General features: G+C 43.0%; 1 protein-coding gene across 1 annotated transcript in view; it reads right to left on the bottom strand.

Moving 5' to 3' along the window:
- The window catches only part of ARHGAP6 (Rho GTPase activating protein 6), a 320,115-nt gene extending 299,536 nt beyond the window's left edge, over positions 1 to 20,579 (bottom strand). Inside the window, exon 1 of the mRNA XM_069003617.1 lies at positions 20,076 to 20,579. Coding sequence (XP_068859718.1) covers positions 20,076 to 20,579 — 504 coding nt within the window. The remainder of the gene's footprint in view (positions 1 to 20,075) is intronic.
- Positions 20,580 to 21,374: the final 795 nt, after the last annotated feature.

Raw genomic sequence — 21,374 nt, 5'->3', positions numbered from 1 at the left:
GGGTATTGTTCTTTCAAATCTTTTCAGCTGCATATTCGTTTCTGGTCTCAGCATGTATAGGTGAAATTATATTTATATGGAAACATAAAAATGAGTGATGTCTTCCAATTCAAGGAATTCAGAACATAATATTGCTTGTATATATAGAGATACAATAGTTCATATCTTGTTGAATGCTATTTCTAACATGAATGACATGTCAACTGTCTGCCTCCGAAGTGTGGTAAAACATCTAAGAAAAGCTATGTAATACCCCATACAAAAATGATCAGAAGTATTTTGTCATAAATACTATCTTATAAATGCATTCATGTGTTCATTGACCAGTTGCAAACAGCATGACAGATAACTGAATAATCAATCATACATTGGAGCAAGTCATAGGAGCAACACACTTTCTAGATGAATGTTGCTAACTCCTCTTGCAATACCAATGAGTGTCTCCATGAAGATCTATCTAAGCCATGAAGTACTGAGTTATCTACAGAAAAAAGAACAGTGAAGTGAAAGAAGTCTCAAAATTAAATAAGCCTGAGGGTGTATGATGTCTGGAAGGAGACAGATCACATCTTATATAAAAGATTATCAAGAGACTCATGCAGGGACATACTGGAGTCAGCCACAGCATTGCTTATGGAAGTGAAACACAGCTGTGATTGATGGGACAGCTTAAACAAATATGCACACAAACCAAAATTTTCAAAATGTTTTTTAAAGAAATATGGTAAATATGAAACAGTGTCAAATAAAAGCAAATCAGGTCCTTATCTCACCGCTGCAGTTGACATTGTATTACAGCTTCCCAGCAGGTGTTCGGGTTAGATCAGGCAGGGTGAGATCTAATAAATACAGTCCTCCATACTACGGGAAGGCAAATTAACTGTAAAAACAAACCCCCATCACAGACAGAAAGAAATACTGTCAAGTGAAGACTGCAACAGAGTCCTGACTGACAACATCACACCACAGCTTTTTTAATTGAATGTTACTTTTCATTTTATTAAAATAAACACATGTTTAAAATGTACCATGTGCTGTGATTCCCTGAGAAAAAAGTTACATTGCTTCAGTCCCAAAATAGGAACCAGGATACCCTGTATTTTTCCAGTATAAAAGAACACATTTCCTTCATGAGCATTATATGATCAACCCTAATTTTAAAGCTGAGTTATTTGTGACTTTTTCCTGTTAGGAAGAGCAGGGTGTTTACACATCTGTTGAAACACCATGTCATTTGCAAAGTAATAGTTAACTGATTCCACAAGGTGTTAAGACATGTTTTAAATAAGACCACCACTAATAGATGAACTGTGGCAATTAACACCAGATGCTGCTTGATAAAGCTTCGTGTTTGCTGGCCATAGCAATCTTCCTTTTTTTTGAAAAGCTGCAAAGAACTTGCTACAAAAATCTCTGATTTTCTGACTAGAAATATTTTTCCTACAGACTAGTGGGGTTTTTTGCAAAACAATCAAAGCATGGCTATTTCAAGTCGAACACATTCTAGAAGGATAAATGTACCATAAATACTAATAATTCTTCAGGTGAGCAGCTCTCTCCCACTATGTCTATGAGCAGAACTGGAGCCCAGGATCAGAAATCAAACAAAAGCTGATATACATGCCTTTAAGGAGAGCCAACTGTATTCCTTTAAAATTGAAGGTTTTATTTTTTAAAATAGTTTAAAGAGATTCATCAATTAAGATGAAATATGTTCTTCAGCTAATTCTAAGATTCAACTTGGTTACTTTCATTTAAGACCAAAGGATTCAAAAAGAAAAGTATGCAAAATCTTACATGCTAAATATTCACTGAAGATTATAATTTTTCTTGTCCTCTTAATGGGATTGCATGTGTTTAGGAGAAAGATATCCTGCAGGACAGGGGGACACACACCCAAGGACAGCCAGGAATGTTCAGCTGTGTCACCAGTGCCACCACTGCTGCAGACCAACCCTGCAGTGGTTAAGCCTGGGTGTGCAGAGCTGCCCCACGAGTCACAACTTCAGCACAGGGAAGGCTTCTGTGTATTTGCCTCCAACACAACATATTTAGAGCTGGCAGAACAGGCTTCACTGCATCTGCCACTGGATCCTTTTTGCTGTCCTGTTCAGAAAAAGGTAAATCATTATATTCCTCTTGGTAATGGCTAACTACTAGGGCAGGGACTTCTGTGAAAGTCTTTGGTGCCCTAACGAGGCTGAAATGTCGGAAACAGGAGTTGCCTGTTCCACTCTCAACCTCTCACACAAAGATCTAATCAAGGCACTGAAATCCCTGTCTTCAAGGACAAAAGGTAACAATTAATTCTTCTTCTCAAGTGACAAGGTCACCAATAATTCAAGTCACATTCCTGAACTTGTATTTCCAAGTAAGATATTTGGCCTCTTAAATGGAGAAGGGTCTTCAGATTGTGGTGGTTTTGTTGCAGCTTTTTCTCCTTTTCTTTCTCCAGTATTACAAAGTGGCCACTGCAAAACCAATTTTTACTGAAGTAAGTTTCCTTCTTATCAAAGAAAGTTCTCACAGAAGTAGTCCCTGGTTAGGGGAGCATGACAGTTCTGAAGGGCAGCAGGACTGGGACCAGGAACTGCAGCATGCAACCTTGCCTATAATACCCACCAGCTTCCTCCAGAGATGTTATTACAAGGGGGAAGCTTGACAGTCTGTCTCCAAAAAAGATACTAAATGGAGAACACAAAGATACCCATCCAAATGAAGACACTGAGAAGCTTTGGCGTGCACCTCTCCTTGTCAGGGGGCTGAGGTGCTGAAAAAGACAAACGCTGTGCTTGGCTCTGTGCCCCACAGGCTGCTGCGGTCTGGCACTGGGTACGGGCAGGAATGGGGCTCCAGGGAATGAAGCACTCCAGACTACTGTGTCTGGTTGAAGGCTGGTTTACCCTCTCGTAGAGAAATAATGAAGAAGGTATCTAGAGAAGAGGCTTACTATCACTGCTGCTGATAGAATAACAGTTCAGAAGTAGTTAAGTGGTCATAACAAACAGGTAAGAAACCCTGAAGTTCATGAATAGCAGCACTGGAGGAGGCTCAGCACAACTGTTACACATAAACAACCAACAGCCACTTTCTTCTACATCATCTGCACCTTCATTAAAGCACAGGCTTGCAAACTAAATGTTTTCATACCGAATTACAGAGCTAAGTTTCAAGGCAAACACGTGTAAACACCCATTAGGTAAGTGTTAATAATTCACAGCAAGATGCCAGCTCTCCAGTAAGACATTGAATGTGCAAAGAAAACATTGCAAAATGTCCCTGGAATAAACTGGATAACTTTCAAACAAAAGGAATTGCCTTGTGTATTAGTGTTGTTCATCAAGCCTTTCTTTTGCTGCTTTTAATTTTTTTTAAATACAAGTGTTTCTGCCTAAGGTTTAAATATGTGTACTTAAAATCACATATATAACCTCTTCCTTTTCTGATGATGATTCCTTTGCCTTTGCCAGCCAAAAGGGCAGAATCAGGCTGTAGCAGGTGACAGCCGGACAGCAGGATTCAGTCGCCCACCACAGGGGGTGGTACCTTGTGGTGGTAGCCAACAGCTACCACAGCACTTGGGTAACTGGTTCTTAAGGAGCACCATCCCACACACTCAGCAGACCAATGGCGTGACAACAACACTGCTCAGGGGGATCAAAAAAGATTGTAAGACACCTCTTGGGAAGAGGAGTAAAACTGCCCCAGGCAAGGAGCAGTCAGAGAGCCAGCCAGGCTGGGACAGGAAACAAGTGGGCTGGTGAGGTATCCCTACATGGGCAGGAGCTGAACTTGGTTTTATGCTTCATCTCTGGGTAATCTCACACATAAAGGTGTCAAACTCCTCTCACAGTACAAGCATGATCCAACACCACCCAAGTAAGGTATAATACGTGCTAATCAAAACAGACTTAGTTCTGTAGAAATAAAAGTAGACTGTTCCTTAAATGCATTTACTTTTAATTTATTGTTATTGTGATTTACCAGACTATTAGGTTTTATCATATTTCTTAGCTTAGTCGCGGTGGGCTGTGGCTGCACTGCTGTGAGATCTCAACAGATCTTGTGGCACAGCCATAAACTGCATCAGCTTCTCAGTTTAGACCAGAGTTTACACCATGCCACACTGTGCATCTACACACAGTCTCCAGGACACCGAGAAAATCTGATGCCTATGGAAAGGGAGGCAGGAAGGCAACAAAGATCAGTATATGCTGATATATTCTTCTTATCACAGTATATTCTTCTTATCACTGACCCCTGTCTAGGAGCTAAAGGAAATTCTATTTATACACAAATTACCAATGCACAGCCTTTTCACTACAAAACCCAGGTAGAAATCCTAAGCAGACTGCTTTCTTCTCAGTGGCTCTGGTATTCTCTTTCCTCACCTTTCCAATACAATGCTGCTCTGTTTATATTCATCCACAATGCTCTGCAAAGACATTTTGGTTTTGATGATGCCACCTTTTTCTGTGTAGCATTCCATTGTATCTCAGCCTTTTATCACATCAAACATTAAACATTTTCCTTCTTAACTAGTCCCATCCTCTCCATCATCCTCATCTACTGCCTATGTTCATTCCATCATGTCAGGTCTCTGTCACCCAGTTTTGCGCACTAGGAATTTATCTCCTCCCCTCATTTTTGAAGAAATTACCACTAAATATTATTATTATTATTATTATTATTATTATTATTATTATTTTTATTTTTATTTTTATTTTTACTTTTATTTTTATTTTTATTTTTATTTTTATTTTTATTTTTATTTTTATTTTTATTATTTATTATTTATTATAACATTGTCCCCATGGTTTAAGAATCTCTAAAACTTAGCAAGGCCAAACATTTGCTTGCTCAGGCCATTAAATATCACAAAACAGTCTCAGTACAATTCTTGGTGCAACTGTATCTATCTATTGTCTCTTCTATAAAATTTCTGGAAATAAAAGACTCTTGTGTTTATACACCTTGTACAGTGATGTCCTAACCCACAAATAGGGTGCCAAGATACTATGGTAATGTAAAAATCACAAAAATCACTTCTGCAATGCAAGGTGACCCATGATGCAGGAATGCCCACACAAATTCTCTGGATTCTGTATGGATTTGCACACTGCTGGATGCATGTCTCTCAATCCCCCACAGTCAGGGGAGAAATAACAGATACTCTTATCACTCACTTTTACTGTCTTGTCCCTAATTTGGGCATAAGCCCAATTTAAACCAGTTACCTAACAGCTAAATATAATTTCTCTAGCCTGTGTGCTTTCCAGAAATAACTAATGCTGCATCCCCCATCAGGGGAACACCCAGCAGCAATTGCCAAACCCCACTACCCTACTCTGTAGGGCCATGTGGCACAGAGACCTAGCCCTCACAGCAGACACTTCCCACACTCCTGTGTGGATTAACCATCAAATCCACAGGCTCATCTGCAACACTGCTTTCTCAAGCCTTCTCTCTTCCCAGTGCTTCAATGAGCCACCCCCATGCAGCTCCTAAGGACCAAGCAATCACCTGCCCACTGCTTCTGTCCCACTCTTTGGGAGGTAGTCAAAAGATACTCTTAAGAAACATCTGAGCTGTGCATACTGTAAATAAAGTGTATATTCTTACAGAGTGGATGTAGCCCTAATCCACAGTACCAGAGGAGGAAGAAGAAAAATGCAAAAACTTTCTCTTAGTCCCTGAAGCAAAATCTGCAGCTGATCCTTTTCCAAGCTGAGCAAATTAGTTTTTCCCTCAATGGTCTTGAGCACTGTCTCAACCCTTTTAATTCAAATATTTCCTAAAAAGCTAGGAAGAACAAAAGCAAAATCAGAAACAGAATATTTCCAGAGTTATCCTAATACAGAGCATGGAAAAAATATTTCTTCATTTCTTTCAAATTCAGTATGTTAAATCCTTTTCTACACACTGATGTTGCGCCAGTTGAGCACAATTCACCAATTCCTCACTCTGAAGTAAAGGCAAAAGCCCTCCAGTTCTCTTTGGAAACGAATGACCTCCAGCTATTTGATCTCAGAACCACTCCTGGAAGTTCCTCCACAGGAGGCGTCTGAAGGAGTTTGGTAGGGACACCCAGTGTCATCCGAACCAAGCACGGTGGTCCCTGGTGTGGTGGCATACGGAACTGTGGAACTGCTGTACTGGAATGCAAACCAATATCCCACTGATTCACCACAGTGAACAGTCAGACACATGTCTGAGGAGCCCTGGCTCTACCTGCTACAACCTTCACCCACCCAGCTTTGCAGTGTCTCGTCTCCAGGAAACAGTATCTCAGAGCTGGGAGATGTTTCCTGACAAAATGAAAGAGATGGACAATAAAACCTTGACTTACATTACTAAGAAATAGTACATTTTATATTATTTTTCTTTTCCCTGACATTGTACACTGCAATGTTGTGTAAGTAACAGCTTTTTAATAACCTGGACTGCAGATGTACTTAAATTACTGTGAAATGGTTAAACTAACATTTTTCCATGTGGCAATCACTCACAGCAGCAAAGGATCCAGACACAAAGAGTATTTCCCATGCAAAAATGTAACATAGCAAACATAATTTTCAAGTTTAGAGTGAAAGAAACAATATATGTATTACATATAAATGTATTTTGCAGGCAAAATATTTTGTCACAAAAGTTAAATAATTCTCCTGCAGTTTATAATTTCAAACATCCCAAAGTACCTCTAGTTTCCTTTTCCCTTATTGTGCTCCTAAACTCTTCCCCATTCTCCCATTAAACATTTGTAGCCCAGCTTTCCTGGGCAACTACACCTCACAGAAGATGTGATAATGGAGATGCAATTCCCAAATTCTCTCCTCCGAGGTTCAATTCCAGGCTTCATTAAGGTTTGACAAATAAATTAGAGCACTTCACCACTGCACAAAATAATCTTCACTTCTAAGACAAGCCCCAGCAATTCAATTGCTTATCCCCAAATGTATATATGGCACTTTGAGTGCATCAACACAACAGCTAACCCAGTTCCATCTCGCACCATGCTCACTGATCTACAGATCTCTGTTTGGTCATCCCAGTCTTTCCCAAATCTTCCATGCCCTTCCCAGCAGGGCTTCTTAGTCTCTCTGCCTGAAAAGACTGGGTTATAAAATAACCAAAATAGTGGAAAAAAAAAAGAAAAAACCTTTGGACCTGATGGGAGGTCCCATTATACTCCCCACATGCTGCTTTTTCTGTGTCTTCAACAATTCAGCAGCTGCTTCTGCTGCACCAACACCCCCAGCACTCAAACTTGGAAGCAAATCCCTTCCCTTGTTCCTCTGGCCCTTTATCACTGGCTCCAAGGAACATGCCAAGCAAACTCCCCTTTGCTTTTCTGTTTTCAGCCTCCTCTAGCCTTGGATTTTCTTTCAAGTGGGGTCAGCAAGCAAGCCCCTCTGTAGCTCCCCCTGCTATGTATTTTCTACAAAAATCCTCACATTCTCCTTGGGAATGTCCTCACAAACTGCTCCCATCCAGCTTTGCTTTGATTTGGCCCAGATGTTGCCAACCATATTTTTCCTTTCCCATTGGCTTCCACTCCACCTCCATCTGTCTGAGTCAGATCCAGCACAAGAAGAGCTCCTGCTTTCCTACAAATGCTTTCGTCCTATTTTAATTAAGGGGCCAGTCACCCTCTAGCAGAGCAATATGGTTATTAAATGTCTTTATCTCAACTAAGGGAGTGTATTTCAAAGAACTGTAAGGAAGCCAGAAATAAATAATTCACTGCAGTAATCTCAGTCCTTTCAACCATAATTCAAGTTACATCTTAAGCCTGCTATCTTCAGCTCAGAAAAGTTCTATGGTTAAATCTCATGCTGCATGCTAAGTCCAAGTAGCTGGACTTGGTCCAGAAGAAGGGTCTCCAAGAGCTCAAACCACTTAAGAAAGGCATCCTGTCACCTGAGACCATGGCCACCACAAGTGCAGTATGGCCATAAAGATGAGCTCATTGCTGCTCCCAGTGTTTCTATTCCCAGGGCTCAACAGCTCTTCAACCTACCAAGTGATGAGGGTTCTCTCTGTTCCATATCCCACCTTTGGGATTCAGCAGCTTTGGCAGAAATGTTTGTGTTTGTGGACCACAGGCAATAAGGGTCATGCCCTGTTATCTCCACCCACTCCTCTTGCAGTGGCCACTCACTGTCTCTGCAGAGCTGCAGCTTTTCACAGCCTTTCAGGATAAGGGAAGGATAAGCAAAATTATATCTAGTTTCCAGCCAGTTTGTCAGACAGATTCCCAAACAACCAGGCCTTCAAACACCTGAGAGCTTTGCTTTAAAAAGACTTCCAGAGAGGAAGCTCTGATAAATATAGCAGTGCAGCCTAGCTCCCTCCCTGAGAGTCCCCTCCAGGCCAGCTATCACAGAACATAAGTTACTGAAGAGCAGCAGATATTCTCTTTTTAATTCTGGCAGTTATGCCAGATCCCACATTCTAGGGCAATCAGAATTTCCATTTACCATCTGATCAGCTGGATGCTACTGGTTTAAAGAACTAAAGTGCACACATTTGGACTTTGATAATGCATTGATACAGCCTCCAGATGTGTTTCTAAACACAGGTAAGCTGTCACAAGCTGAAAACAACAAACAATAGTAGAAGACAAATATTATATAGCAAGTTGTGCTAAAGCACATAGCTATCATCTCAAAACAAGCACAAACAAAGCATGAATATTTGAAACAGCAACAGCTGAAAGTGCTACTGAAATGAAAAACTGCACAAGAAAACATGAACAAGGCCTAAGACCTCTTTACTGCTAAAAAATAGTAGTCATTCATGTGGAAGACCTCAGCATTACAGTCCTCCTTCTCTGAGAAGGAAGAAGAAAGAAGGCGCTAATTACACTAGCAAAAAGTAACAATACAAAAGATCTAGAATAAGATTTCAAAAACTAGCTAAATAATCTAGGAACTCAAGGTTCATCTTCAAAAGTGAGTCAGAAGCTTCAGAAAATCCCATCACAGAGAGGATGATGAGAACTACTCAGGGAGCACAAAGCACTGTGGCAGCCAGTACAGACCACACACAGCTGGGTCCAACACCAGCCTTTCATCTCACTGAACCACACTGAGGGCCTGGAGATGTGGCAGGCAGAGCCGCAACGCGCCGAGCCACGCCAGGATGGCATCTTGGCCCCAGCGCTCCCAGCAGGAAACCAGGGCATCACACCAGGAGCAAGACAGGGCAGGGACACCCAAGCAGAACTCAAAGCTCTTCTCTGCCCAGCAGTGGTGGAACTTCAGTAGGAATCATGCTTTCCAGCCTTGCTGGTGTTCACTTAGCCACTCATTTGCCACACTGTGTTGTCTTCTGCCCTTCCTTACCCTCTTCTATTTGAACCACACAGCTGTGAATCACCTTTTCCTCTTCTTATGTTCTAGTCCATGAAGGAAAAAAGTACTTACTGAGACTGCAAAGGTTATGAGTCCAAGCCATCGAAGCTTTGTTTTACTGTGGGCAAGATCCTTCTGTCAGCCCATTTTCATACTTGATGCTGGAGGCTGCACCTGCTTGACAAAACCTCTGCCAGCTAAACGTAGACCTGACAAAATCATTTCTCAAGAGCATGGAAAAGACACAGAGATCTGATATTGATCAACATGATCCAGAAGCTCAAAAAAGCCCACTGCTGCATTGTAAACAGCAGCAAATTATGACCTGTACTCCTTTTAAATAGCAGAATGGAAGCACTTATTTCAGCAAGCCAATTTGGTACCAGCTTTTTCCAGGCTGTGTGGCCCCATCTGCCTATTCCAGTTTAGTTTAGCTTTGACTGATCCCAGTTACGTAACTGTACCCTTAAGCTCATAAATTGTAAGGTCAGTATCAGGTTAAACTCTTGCTGTGTAAGACAATATAGGCAAATCCTGAACAGTCCTATTGCCACACCTATTTTTCTGTGTATCTGATGCAATTCCCAGCTCAAAGCTCTGCAGGAGATTTCCTTTCCTTCTTGCATACCTCTTCAATTTTTTTCCTTCTTCCATTCCTCTCACAGAATATTTTTACTTTTATAATGCAAGATTACAAAAATGATAGTTAGAAAAGCTAAATTGACTGCTCTGCTTCTGAACCATCATTTTATTACAGGCATTGAAACGAAGTGTTTTAGGCAGCACATCATATGGCCTGTCATGAGCACAGTGAATTACCATGAAATGGTAGGAAAAGTTGACTGTGTTTTGCCAAATCTTCAATATTTTTAAACTTAAGCCACAAAAATGGGCACAGCTCAATATCAGAACAAGTCTGTCCTAACAGCACGCTGTCCTGAAGGTGTAAGCTTTTTTAGCCCTGGGCTCCCTGATGCCGGAAGAAGCAGGCTGGATTGGTTAAATGAGCTGACAGGAAACTGACCTGGCAAGAAGTTACTAAAACTTCCCCACCAAATCCCTGCTGAAGTTCTGCTAGAGCACTGTCCAGCTGCCTCTGCAAAGCACTTGAATTTCAGAAGGGTTTGGTTGTGGTTTTGTTTTGAATTTTACTGACATCTTTAAAGAGCCATCCTGGCTTTCTTTGCATTTGTGAGACGCCAGGAGTAGCGTAAGAGTAGGATATGCCTCACAGAATAGAAACATACCAGCAGCTTTGGAGAATGATTGAGTGAGAGAAATTACTCTTCTTACAAGTCTGCTTCAAATGTTGGTGCTGGAGAGCATCATAATTTCTGTAGCTCAGCAACTTTTGTCCCATCAAAGGTATGTTGTAGCACAAGGGAGAACAGCAGCAGTTTTCATTCTACCATGGAAAGAAACGATACTCTGAGTCACAGAATCACAGAAAATATTAGGTCAGAAGGGACCTCTGCAGGTCATCTGGTCCAATCTTCTACTCAAAGCTGGGTCTCATCCTAAAAATTTGATTGAATCCTTTGGGCCTTGACCTGTCAAGGGCTAAAAATTTCCAAGAACAGAGATTCCACAGCCTCTCTGGGGAATCCATTTCAATAGTTAACCACTCCTGCTGTGAATGCTTTTTTACTTAGATCTACTCAAAATTCCTCTTGCTTCAACTCATGACTGTCATTGTACAACTCTGACAATACCCAGCTGCATCTTCTTAGTCCCCATGTAGGTAATAAAAGTGGATTTTCATCCCCCCTTAATTTTTCTCCGGGCTGAAACAAATCTCATCCTTTTCTTACGCATTAAGCACTCTCATCCCTTAATTGTCCTGATGGCCCTCCACTCCATTTGCTCCAGTTTGTCAACATCTCCCTTCTACAAAGGAGTCCAGATGGGGCCTCACAAGGCTGAAGTCACTTCCCTTGACCTGCCTGTTACCTTTCTGCTCATACAGCCCAGTATGCAGGTATCCTGCACTTCACCTTACGCACCTTCCACAGCTCACTAAAGGAGTTAGATTAACTCGTTTTCCTCTGGTCCATGTGAGGTGGTGTAATTTACCTGCTTTGGGGCTAAAAAACAGGTGGGAGGCTCTGTTATATAATTTACTCCAAGAAAGAGAAGTATTTTAATCTCTTACATTCACTCTGCTTCTGTTCAGGAGAGGTTTACAAAACAGAAAGGTTCCATCTGAGCCTTTACAGAGTGAGGAAATCATATGTGCTCATACCTCAAGCAGAGAAAAGCATCAAGAAGCATTTTGGACAGTGTGCCAGAGACTTCTAAAATATGCAAATTTGCTAATGTAAATCTTACTAACTATTCTATTAAAAAGTTGCTTTAAAACCCTCTGTATATATTGGCTGCCAATTACATTGCATTCCTTTAGTGACTACAGAATTAAGACACTTTATCTCTGAAATAAAACTTCAAATTGTGTCTATTTAAGTAATTTGGCTGCCTTATTCTCCTGGCTTGCTATGGTTTGGTACTCCCTAGTATGGTACTCCCTAGCACAGCCCACTCTGTGTAGCATTTCTGAGTCCGCCACCCCCTTCTAAAGACCTACAAGATGTGTCCCTGTGGTGTGCTGGAACAAGAGCTGTCACTGGATGCAGACACAAACACATGCTTGAGAAACAGTAGTGAAGCAATGAGCAAGAGGCACGCCATATTTTGTCAGTAGGAGTGTTATGAAATAGCCACAAGAAAACTCAACCATGTTGTTCTAATTTATGATAGAGTAGATAGGGTCTTTTTCTGGAACATGAAAATGTAATCCATCCCAGTCTCTCTTTCCCCACCACCCCTTTTAAATAGTAGTCTGTACTGTCATCAAATTAAACTAACAGTTAAACAGAGCTGATTTCCAACCAGGACCTTACAAGGATTTAGCCTTCCTATAAACACATACACTTTCAAAAGGAATTGTGGTGATGAGATTGAGAGCAAAATATCACCCAGAATCCTTTTAAGATTGAAGACAGGGAAAAGAGAAAAGGGATTTCTTCATGATTTAAGAAAGATAAACATGAGATTCAAACAATCAAAATAACAATATTTGAGAAGTGATAGCAGATGTGCCAATCCACATTGTTTAGCTTCAAATTCTCCCATTCCACATAATTGTCAGCTGGCCCCAGAGTCTCACAGCACTGTATAATGAAACAATTGCACATCTTCTAAAAACAGAAGATGGTGAGATCTCTTAAACAGCTTGCCCAAAGACAGTATTGTGCCAAAATTTTTATGGGTTTATTCAATAAATTAAAAGAAATACCTCCTATGGGAAGCAAAAGACATAACAGAACTGAAAACATTTCCTGTAGGAGGAATATTTTTAAACTTTTACAGAGAGAGGCAAATGAAAAGTGAACAGAGCACGGCCAACTGGTTTCTCACCACATTACTCTCAGTAGGGTGCTACTCAACTGAAATTACCCTTCAGAGAAAAAGCGAAAAAGTTAGTGCTCAGAAATCATCTTGCCATATTACAACAGTGGTAGAAAACAAAGGGATAAAGTAAATAAAACCTGAAAATAGAAATGGAAAATTTGTATTCCTCTTCCTCTTGCAAAATCAGTTTTAGACGCTCAGCAGAGGTACAGTTCCATGACTGAAAATCAAGTCCAGGCCAACTCCAAGGCAATGCAAAAGTAATCTTAATTGCACTAAAAAACCTAAAACTAAATCTTTCATTTGTTAGCAAGGTCTGTAACATACTTTGTACTTTGCTGAAAACCAGTTTGTCCATTTATGAGAACAAAAGTACTCATTAACATTAGACTTGGCCAACCCAAATAGGAGGCCACAGCTACAGTAAAACAGCTTTTTTTTATTTTTCAGTATGAATTTCAGGTGATGAAAGCAACAAGACACAGTATCGTCTTTTTTAATGTTTGGCAGGGAGGATAACTGAAGATACACATAAAAAGGAGTCCTAGAAGTGGATAAAAGACAAGCCCAACTTAAAAAGGTCCAAGTGCATGGAACAGGAAGTCAGAACTTAACAGGTGAGAAAGAGAAAAGCAAGTTCCCAGCAGCCATCAGGAGAGTTTCTGCATTGGAATGAGTGTTCATGCACATCCTCACTAAGTGCAGTGCTCAAAAATCTCTTTTTGACCTTACACACTCATAGAGTCCTCATGGGTAAACACTTAAGTCAGAAGGTCTTTTCTTTGAGAGGATACAGAAGAGATGAAGTAGGAAGATCCAGAAAAGACAATTCTGGTTTCACAACTGGGGATGCTGATGCAAGCTGTTCCCATAGCCAGGACTGTGAGGATGATGACCCAGGGATGACAGCTTTAGGGTGTGAAACTGATGCTTGGTTTTATGAGCCAGAGACACAGTACCTAACCTACTTAGGTCCAAAAACACAAACATGTGGTACCCAACATCTGGTTCCAGTACAACAATGTGGCAAGCATCAGGGACTGGAAGCTCATCAAATCCTTCAAAAACACTCTCAACTCTCGCAGGGATTTAATAATTCTTAGCTGACAACTGGAGTGGAAAAAACGTGTAACTTGAAATAGCCAGTCTGTATACATCTAGGAAAAACTAAAACTCAACCAGAAAGCCTCCACATACATTTGCATTGACATGTATTATCGTTACAGGATAAGAATAGATAAAAACTAATAGAAATTATTTTGAACTACCACAGCTTAAACAATTTTAGAAAATAATTAATACAACAGTTTTAAAGAGAGGTGAAGAAAGTAAATTCCTAAGATTGAATGGTAACTAAAGGCTTTGCTTCCTTCCTGATACTCTGGTTTGATTAGTAGTCACCAGCCAAAAGGAAAGCACACATCTTAGTATTCTGTTGAAGTATGAAAGTTCAGTACCTTCCAAAATTGGCCAGTGAGTTGCAATGTCAAATTCCAATGAAGTCTGAACCTTGCCCTGAACCTCCTTATTGCTCCCTTTCCATTTTCCATAAATTGAATGGAATATTTGGCCTCTTCTCCCACAATCCAGACACCTGGTTCAGTTAGCAACCAGTGTAACCGAGGAGGTACAAAAGGTACATTTTAAAATGTTAGCTTAATTCCAGTAATCCTTATGCTATCAAATACTGTGCCACGTAGCCAAAGAATCAAACATGAGTGGTGTTTTATCATGTTTAAAGAGACTAAGATGGGATTGCCATTATAATTTTTATTTTTAGTACCTTTTTTACATGAAGATTTCAACTCTCCAACTTTGACACCGCTACACTGAAGTTACTACTATGCCATCATGACTGTTCAGCTCTACGTGCTCACAACTCCCTGCTGGTTTCAATTATGATATTTACATCTGGAAGGAAAAAAAATCCCCCAAACAGGCTTAATACCTGTGCACTTATACAGCCAGAACACTGCAGAAGAAACTTCTGCAATGTTCTTCACCTGCAAGCTGTCACAGCTGCAGTTCTTGCCATACAATAGAGTCTGCAAAACTAAATGTGCTTCATCTCCACCATGAAGTCAAGACAGCAGTCTGGATTGTTAATATTTTAGAGGTTACTCAAAATTACTTTTCAGTCTCATTTCTATTATTTTCACAAGTTCCTTTCCCATTACTTAAGCAATGCACACTTGAAGAATTCTGTCTGTCCTAGCCATCAACCCCCATATTTTCATCCAGTGTCTTCAGAAGTAATTTAGTTGAGAATGGGAAGAGTACATTTGCCAAAATCAGAAATACTGAATATATTTAGTTACTTTTAATGGCATTCCTGTCACAAGAGACACACAACATTCCTGCCCACCAAATTTTGCTATTATAGAACTCTTACAGCATTGAATGGGACAGACTTATGCTGAGACTAATCTGTGTGTCGTGGTTTGGAATGTCTTATGGATGAAAATAAAGCAGAACAGTTCACTGGTAAATACGAGCACACACAGTTTTTTACTTAAAAAAAAAAAAAAATCTTCCAAAGTACAGTTCTCACACATCTCATTAAAAATCCCCCTCAACAGAAAAAATGCAAGTTAGCCATTTAAACATGCCAGACCCTCATTTTGCTTCCAGGACAGTTAATCAGAGCTCTGCAAGGGAGTATGTTCCAACATGTCTTCTATCCATACAGCAAAATCTCTGGGATAGGTATCAAGGTGCTTAAGGGTAACAGACACTGTGCTCACAATTGATGTCCAACCTGAACCTCCACTGACACAGCTTGAGGCCGTTTTCTCTTGTCCTGTCACTGGCTGCCTCAGAGAAAATCCAACCCCCACCTTGCTACAAGGAAAGAGAGAATCTGACACTGCCTTCCCAATGAACTTAAACACTGAAGTATCAAGCCAGTGAACTTACCAAAGCTGACCTCCCAAGGCACCTGTCAGCTGAAACCTGTGCTGTGAACATTCACTACTTCTGATGGCCATGCTATAAAATAATTCAGTTAAACTAATGTTGTTCTGATAGTGCAGATTGGCTTCTCCAACATCCTTGCAGCTTGTCACAGCTTGGCCAACCAGCAGCACAGGAGACACATGGACAACTCCTGGCTTCTCCCCCAAAACCTGGTGAGGAACAAGTGCAACCTTCCTTCCCATGCCACGGAAAGCTCCTCCTGTAGTGATCAACAGAAAGCCTTTCTGGGCGACCCAGGGGATCGCAGGTTGAGTCAGGAGGAGGAGGTGGGGAAGGGTTGAGGCATCCACCCGCAGCAACCCGGTTTCACTGAGAAGCAAATTGCAACCTAAGGATGCTGCCCCCTGCCACCCAGGGGCCAGGCATGCAACTGGGAAGGCTGCAGATGTTATGCTACCATTGCTTTAACATCAGCTTTCCCCCCAAAAAAAGCATATTAGTTGGAAATGGTAATGTTTAATTAGTTAGTTACACACAGACAATGACAGCAAAATAATCAGGCCATTGAAGCTTAAGTTGTAGATTTGGTTCATCATATCAAATAGATTACTCGGATACATTCCCATGATTTCCCATATTTTTTATACACGTGTTGTGGCTTTCCATTACCATCTTTAAGACAGAAAAATAAGCAGAAGAATTAACACAACTTGAGACTTCACACAGATCTATTAATCTTGAGTTATTCTGGACCCAGCAAATGTATTTCAGCCAGTCAATGTAAACACTTGCATCCTTAACCTGTACAGGAATACTCACATATGTTAGCATAAATGTGTGACCAATTTTGGCAGAATCAAGGCATCAAGGTATTTCTAGATATTTCTACCATCTTGTCCATGATATTAGTTTACTTAGAGAGTCACTTGAGTATACGAAACACTTAATGAAAGCATAATAGACTTAATTTTGCAAGTGAAAGTGAATTTTCTTTAAGGAAAATGGCATAAAAGGACAGCTGGGAATGGAGGATGAATGTTTTTTTTCCCCTTATTAAAAATCCCCCTTGTCTTTGTCCTACTGAAACCACTGGAAATGTTGTTGCTGATTTCCACAGATCCAGGAATGGGTTTTTTTATTTAAGCAGCTTATATACATAAGCCGAAAGGTGAATGAATAGTTGTCAACAAAGTAAAGCTCTACCAAAAATAATCTTTACAGTTGTAAAATATTATTGTGAAGAAAACAACCTGTCACTAAGGAAGTGCCAGGTCACGGGGTAGTGAGAGACACATCTGTCAGACGAGGCTTCACATTCAAAAATCTGTGGACCTAAGCATACAGGGCTAACCCACTTAAGTGTGACCTGCTGCTGAAACTGGAAATCCCCTGTGCATTCAGGCATTCCATTAAAAATTATTTATGAATGGTGGCATGAACTTAGCAGCAACCTTTCTCTCCCTAGGCCAATAGACAGGCTTGTGGTATAAATTGCAAAAGTCAAAGAATTACAATGCAAAAAAAGGTAAAATAAGCAATCCATTTTATTCTCATGGCCTCATAACAAAGTTAGTATGGACATTGTGGCCTCATATACAGAAATCCCAGATTAGTAGGGCATGCATGCTTTAAAGCCTGACTAGAGCTGGGCCAGGTGCCCCTACCCCTGCAGCCCCAAGGCACCCGGTGTCCTGGCAGGATTCACCCAGCGCAGGCTGCAAACCCCACCTTCAGCATGTCCCTCTAGGTGCCACCACACAGATCCAGCCTGGGACAGGTGCAGGAGGTCCTGCCCAGAAGTTATAATACTGAAGGGGTTCTGAAGAGGAAACCTCCATGGCATTTTTACTTCTCTTACTCCTTTACAGATTAAGGTAGTGGGGGAGAAAATAATTCCCACATGTATCTCCCAGTGCATAACCCTGTTGCTTCCACAGTGGCTCTAGAGCAATATTTTCTAAAAAAAGCAATTACACTGAAGGTGTTGGAATGAAGGTAAAGAAAACAGATTTTACAATGAACATTTATTTTACTCCCAGCTAACAGGATTGGAATTTTTAAGTACCACAACGAAAACTTTCAATGTTCATTTTCATTAGGCAGTCATCTGTTCAGCTGTCTTTTACAGCCAAGTAAAATCATCATTGTGATGTATTTCATTTCCTAAGTTGAATAGAAATGGAACTACAGATTTCCTATTGAGAATACAATAATTTGAATAATGGGACCTTTTAAAGTTATAATATTATAAGCAGTTACTTCTTTTTCACCCAATAAAATGTGGGTTTTTTCACCTTCTCAAGCACACTTTCTTTGCTGCAGCCAGGATGAAGCTGCAAAGACAAAAAAATCCTTGGCTTCCAAAAAACTGAACCTTTTCAAATAAACGCTAAATAGGAAGCAAACAACTAAATCCTTCAGTAATAATGCTATTTCATAATGAGACCAGACTCAATGACCATTAGGATGCATCCCTAAAATATGAAGGGGAATAAGATCAAAATTACGAATGTGCAGCTTCTTTTAAAATATATATTAATATAATTTGTACATGTCTTTGCTGAATAAGTAAGTTCATATTTGTATACTGTCTTGAAAATAGCAACTCTGAAACTACCAAGTATCACGTTAAATGACAACTGACATAAAATGCTACCAATTCATAGTGACAACACTGACCCTCTGCAGGAGGCCAGCACACCCTGCTCCTGCATCACAGCCTCACCACCGTGGCGGCTGGGACAATGACATCCCTCCCAAAAAAAGGTTTGACTATTTAAAAATGCTAGACACACACCAAATTAAGAAAGGACTCAGTATTTTTCAATTTGCAGTCTGAAGATGTGCTGTGCTGTGTGTTTTGATAACATACAGATCTGAAAAAAATGCCCCAAAGTGTCCATCACCTTCAAATAGATTCAGAGAAAACAGGAAGACCTGCTTAGATTTACACATCAGAGACTGTGCTGTGAGTCTCGGACTATGTCAGGAAACTCTGCACAGGAAATCTTATGTATCTTATACTTTTTGATGTACCCTATAAAATCATAAGTGGATAAGCAGCAAACTTATCCTTAATTAGTGTGGCCACCTATTATCTCACTGTCCACTGGAGGGTTTCTGCCACTGATGCTGCAACTCCCATAAAGTTCTTTGACATTGTGAATTTTTTACTATCTTAAAATTAAAGCATCAAGATGAACTCTTGCTAAGAGTAACTTCTGATTACAAGACTTCATAATAATCCATTTTTAAAAACTGCTAAAATGCTTCACCACCTCTTTCAACATTAGCCAACATGCCTGAAATCACCACCCACAGGTTGACACTCCATCCCAGATGGCAGATGCTGACAACTTTTATACTCCAAGCAAACAGGGGGATATGGGAGCTCAGGTAGGAGGCAGCCTTTGCCCTTAAAAACTACATTTTGTAATCTTGTGCTGTCATGGTGCCTAGTTTGGCTTTGGATCTCAGATCACTGCGCAAAGTAACCATTTTACAAGGACTTCCACATCCCAGTGCAACAATGGGACTGTTTTATTGATGCATCTAACTATTACCGACTATTTATAGTAAGTACATCTGAAATGGAAATGGAAATGGAAATGGAAATGGAAATGGAAACGGAAATGGAAACGGAAATGGAAACGGAAATGGCTGCCTTCTGATCCCAGTTCTCCAGAAGGCACTATTAAACAGTTAAGCAGGAAGCCTCATGACCATGAACAGGATGGAGAATTTCTTAAAACAAAAAAATTTCTTCCTCTTCTGCTACACAGGGCTCAGCGTAACCAACTCACTGAGCAATCGCAACCAGGAAACAACGCTACATTTTTTGAAAACATTCGTCCACATGCTATGGTATCTGCAGCCCAACACCGACGACATCCAAGTTAAATGAATAAATATTTGCATTGCAAAGTTGGATTTGTCTTGGAATACAATTGCTCCTCATGTGGTTTTGACACATGTGCGTTGTCAAATAAATCACAGCTCACTGGGTGTGCACATAAAAAATAATTTGTCTATCTTGTTTCTAGAAGCCATCACATACTTCAGTTTAAGAGGTGTGAAACTGGGAGGGGAAGGTTATACAGACGTGGGATAACTACATATGGAACCCGTCGACGGAACGTCAAATATCCGACCATCCAGCGCCGCAGATGCCAGCTCCCAGCACCAACAACCACGGCGGCCTCGACGGCCCCGCCGCACGGGGCGGACACGCGCGGGGTCTCGCCGAGCGGCGCACCCACCACCGGGTGGGCGCTGCTAGAGCCCCGCGAGGCCGCCCCGCCGGGACGGACGGACGGACGGGCGGGCAGCGGCGGCGCACGACGGGGGCGAGGGCAGCGCGGCGAGTGCCCGTCCTCCGGGGGCGGGCGTGCCTACCTCGGATTTCCACACGACGTAGGCGGCGGGGCGAGGCTCGGGCGGCGAGGGTTGCCCCTTCCTCTGCTGCAGCCAGCGCCGGGGCGAGGAGAAGATGCTGTTGGCGGGGCTGGCGGTGCCGCTCAGCGCCAGGGCGGAGGGGGTGCGCGCCAGGAAGGGCAGCTCGCAGCCGGGGCTCCGCTTCCCGCGGAGGCTCTCCTCGTCAAAGAGAGAGCTGCCCGGCGGCGACCGCTCCAGTGGGGTGCTGGGGGTGGAGAAGGAGGCGCCGTGGGGCGGCGGGGCGCCCCGAGGACCGCGGCGCTCCCCCGGGGGGCTGCCGGCGGCCCGCGCCCGCGCCGCCCGCCCCGCGCCCTCGCCGTCCTCCCGGCCGCCGCCGATGATGGCGGGGTCGAGGCTGCGCGTCTGGCGGAGCCTCCGCTTGGAGAGGCTCTTGGCGGCGGCGGGGGCGGCGGCGGCCGGGGAGGAGCAGGAGAAGACGCTGCTCAGGAGGCTCTGCGCCGACATCGCGGCGGGCGCTGCCCCGGGCACGGCGGGGCGGCCGGCGGTCCTGCCTGGGCTCTCGCTGCCTCTGGCTCCAGCCCCCGCCACGGCGGCGCGGAGCCGCTCTCGGGGCGTCCTCCGCGCCCGGGCTCAGTCCCCGGCAGCGCGGCCCGACGGCGGCACCGCGGGGCTCATGGCGGCGTGCGGCGCTGGGGCTGCTCCGGGGCTGCCGCCGGCGCGGTCACTTTGCTGGGAGGGAGAGGGAGGGAAAAAAAAAAAAAAGTTACGAGAGAAAAGGGGAGGGAAAACGGCAGCAGCGGAGCTTTTATCTGGGCTCGCCGCAGGCTGCCAGAGTCACTCCCCCCTCGGCCGCCACGCGCAGGGGAGTCGCGGGCCGCCCCACACACACACACCCCGTCGGGTCCAGCGGTGGCGAGGCCCGTCTGCTTCCTCGCACGGGGCGGCGAGAGCCGCTCCCGGTGTCGCCTGCACCTCGGTGCCGCCGCGGGACGCCCCTGTCGGGGGCGCGGGGGTGGCAGCCCCGCCGGGCTGCGCGGTCCCGGGCGCTGCCGCACTGGGACGGTGCAGTTGCGTTTTGGGCAGGGATCGAGTAGCGGCTGTTTTCCGGAACTATCGTTCCCGAGGTGCAGCCAAGCCTCGGTCTGGCCCTTCTGAGCCCTGCGCCGCGTCCCACTCCTGCCCCGGCTGCTGCTTATGGGACCCCCGTCTGCCCCGGCTGTGTCGGGCAGAGATGATGTCTTCAGGAAAAACTTCCAGCAATAAACAGGATGCTCACCGTGTGCAGCACACGGGACAGGG

This window comes from Aphelocoma coerulescens, chromosome 1, assembly GCF_041296385.1.
Source record: "Aphelocoma coerulescens isolate FSJ_1873_10779 chromosome 1, UR_Acoe_1.0, whole genome shotgun sequence".
NCBI lineage: Eukaryota > Metazoa > Chordata > Aves > Passeriformes > Corvidae > Aphelocoma > Aphelocoma coerulescens.
This window is presented reverse-complemented; position numbering and strand designations above follow the sequence as displayed.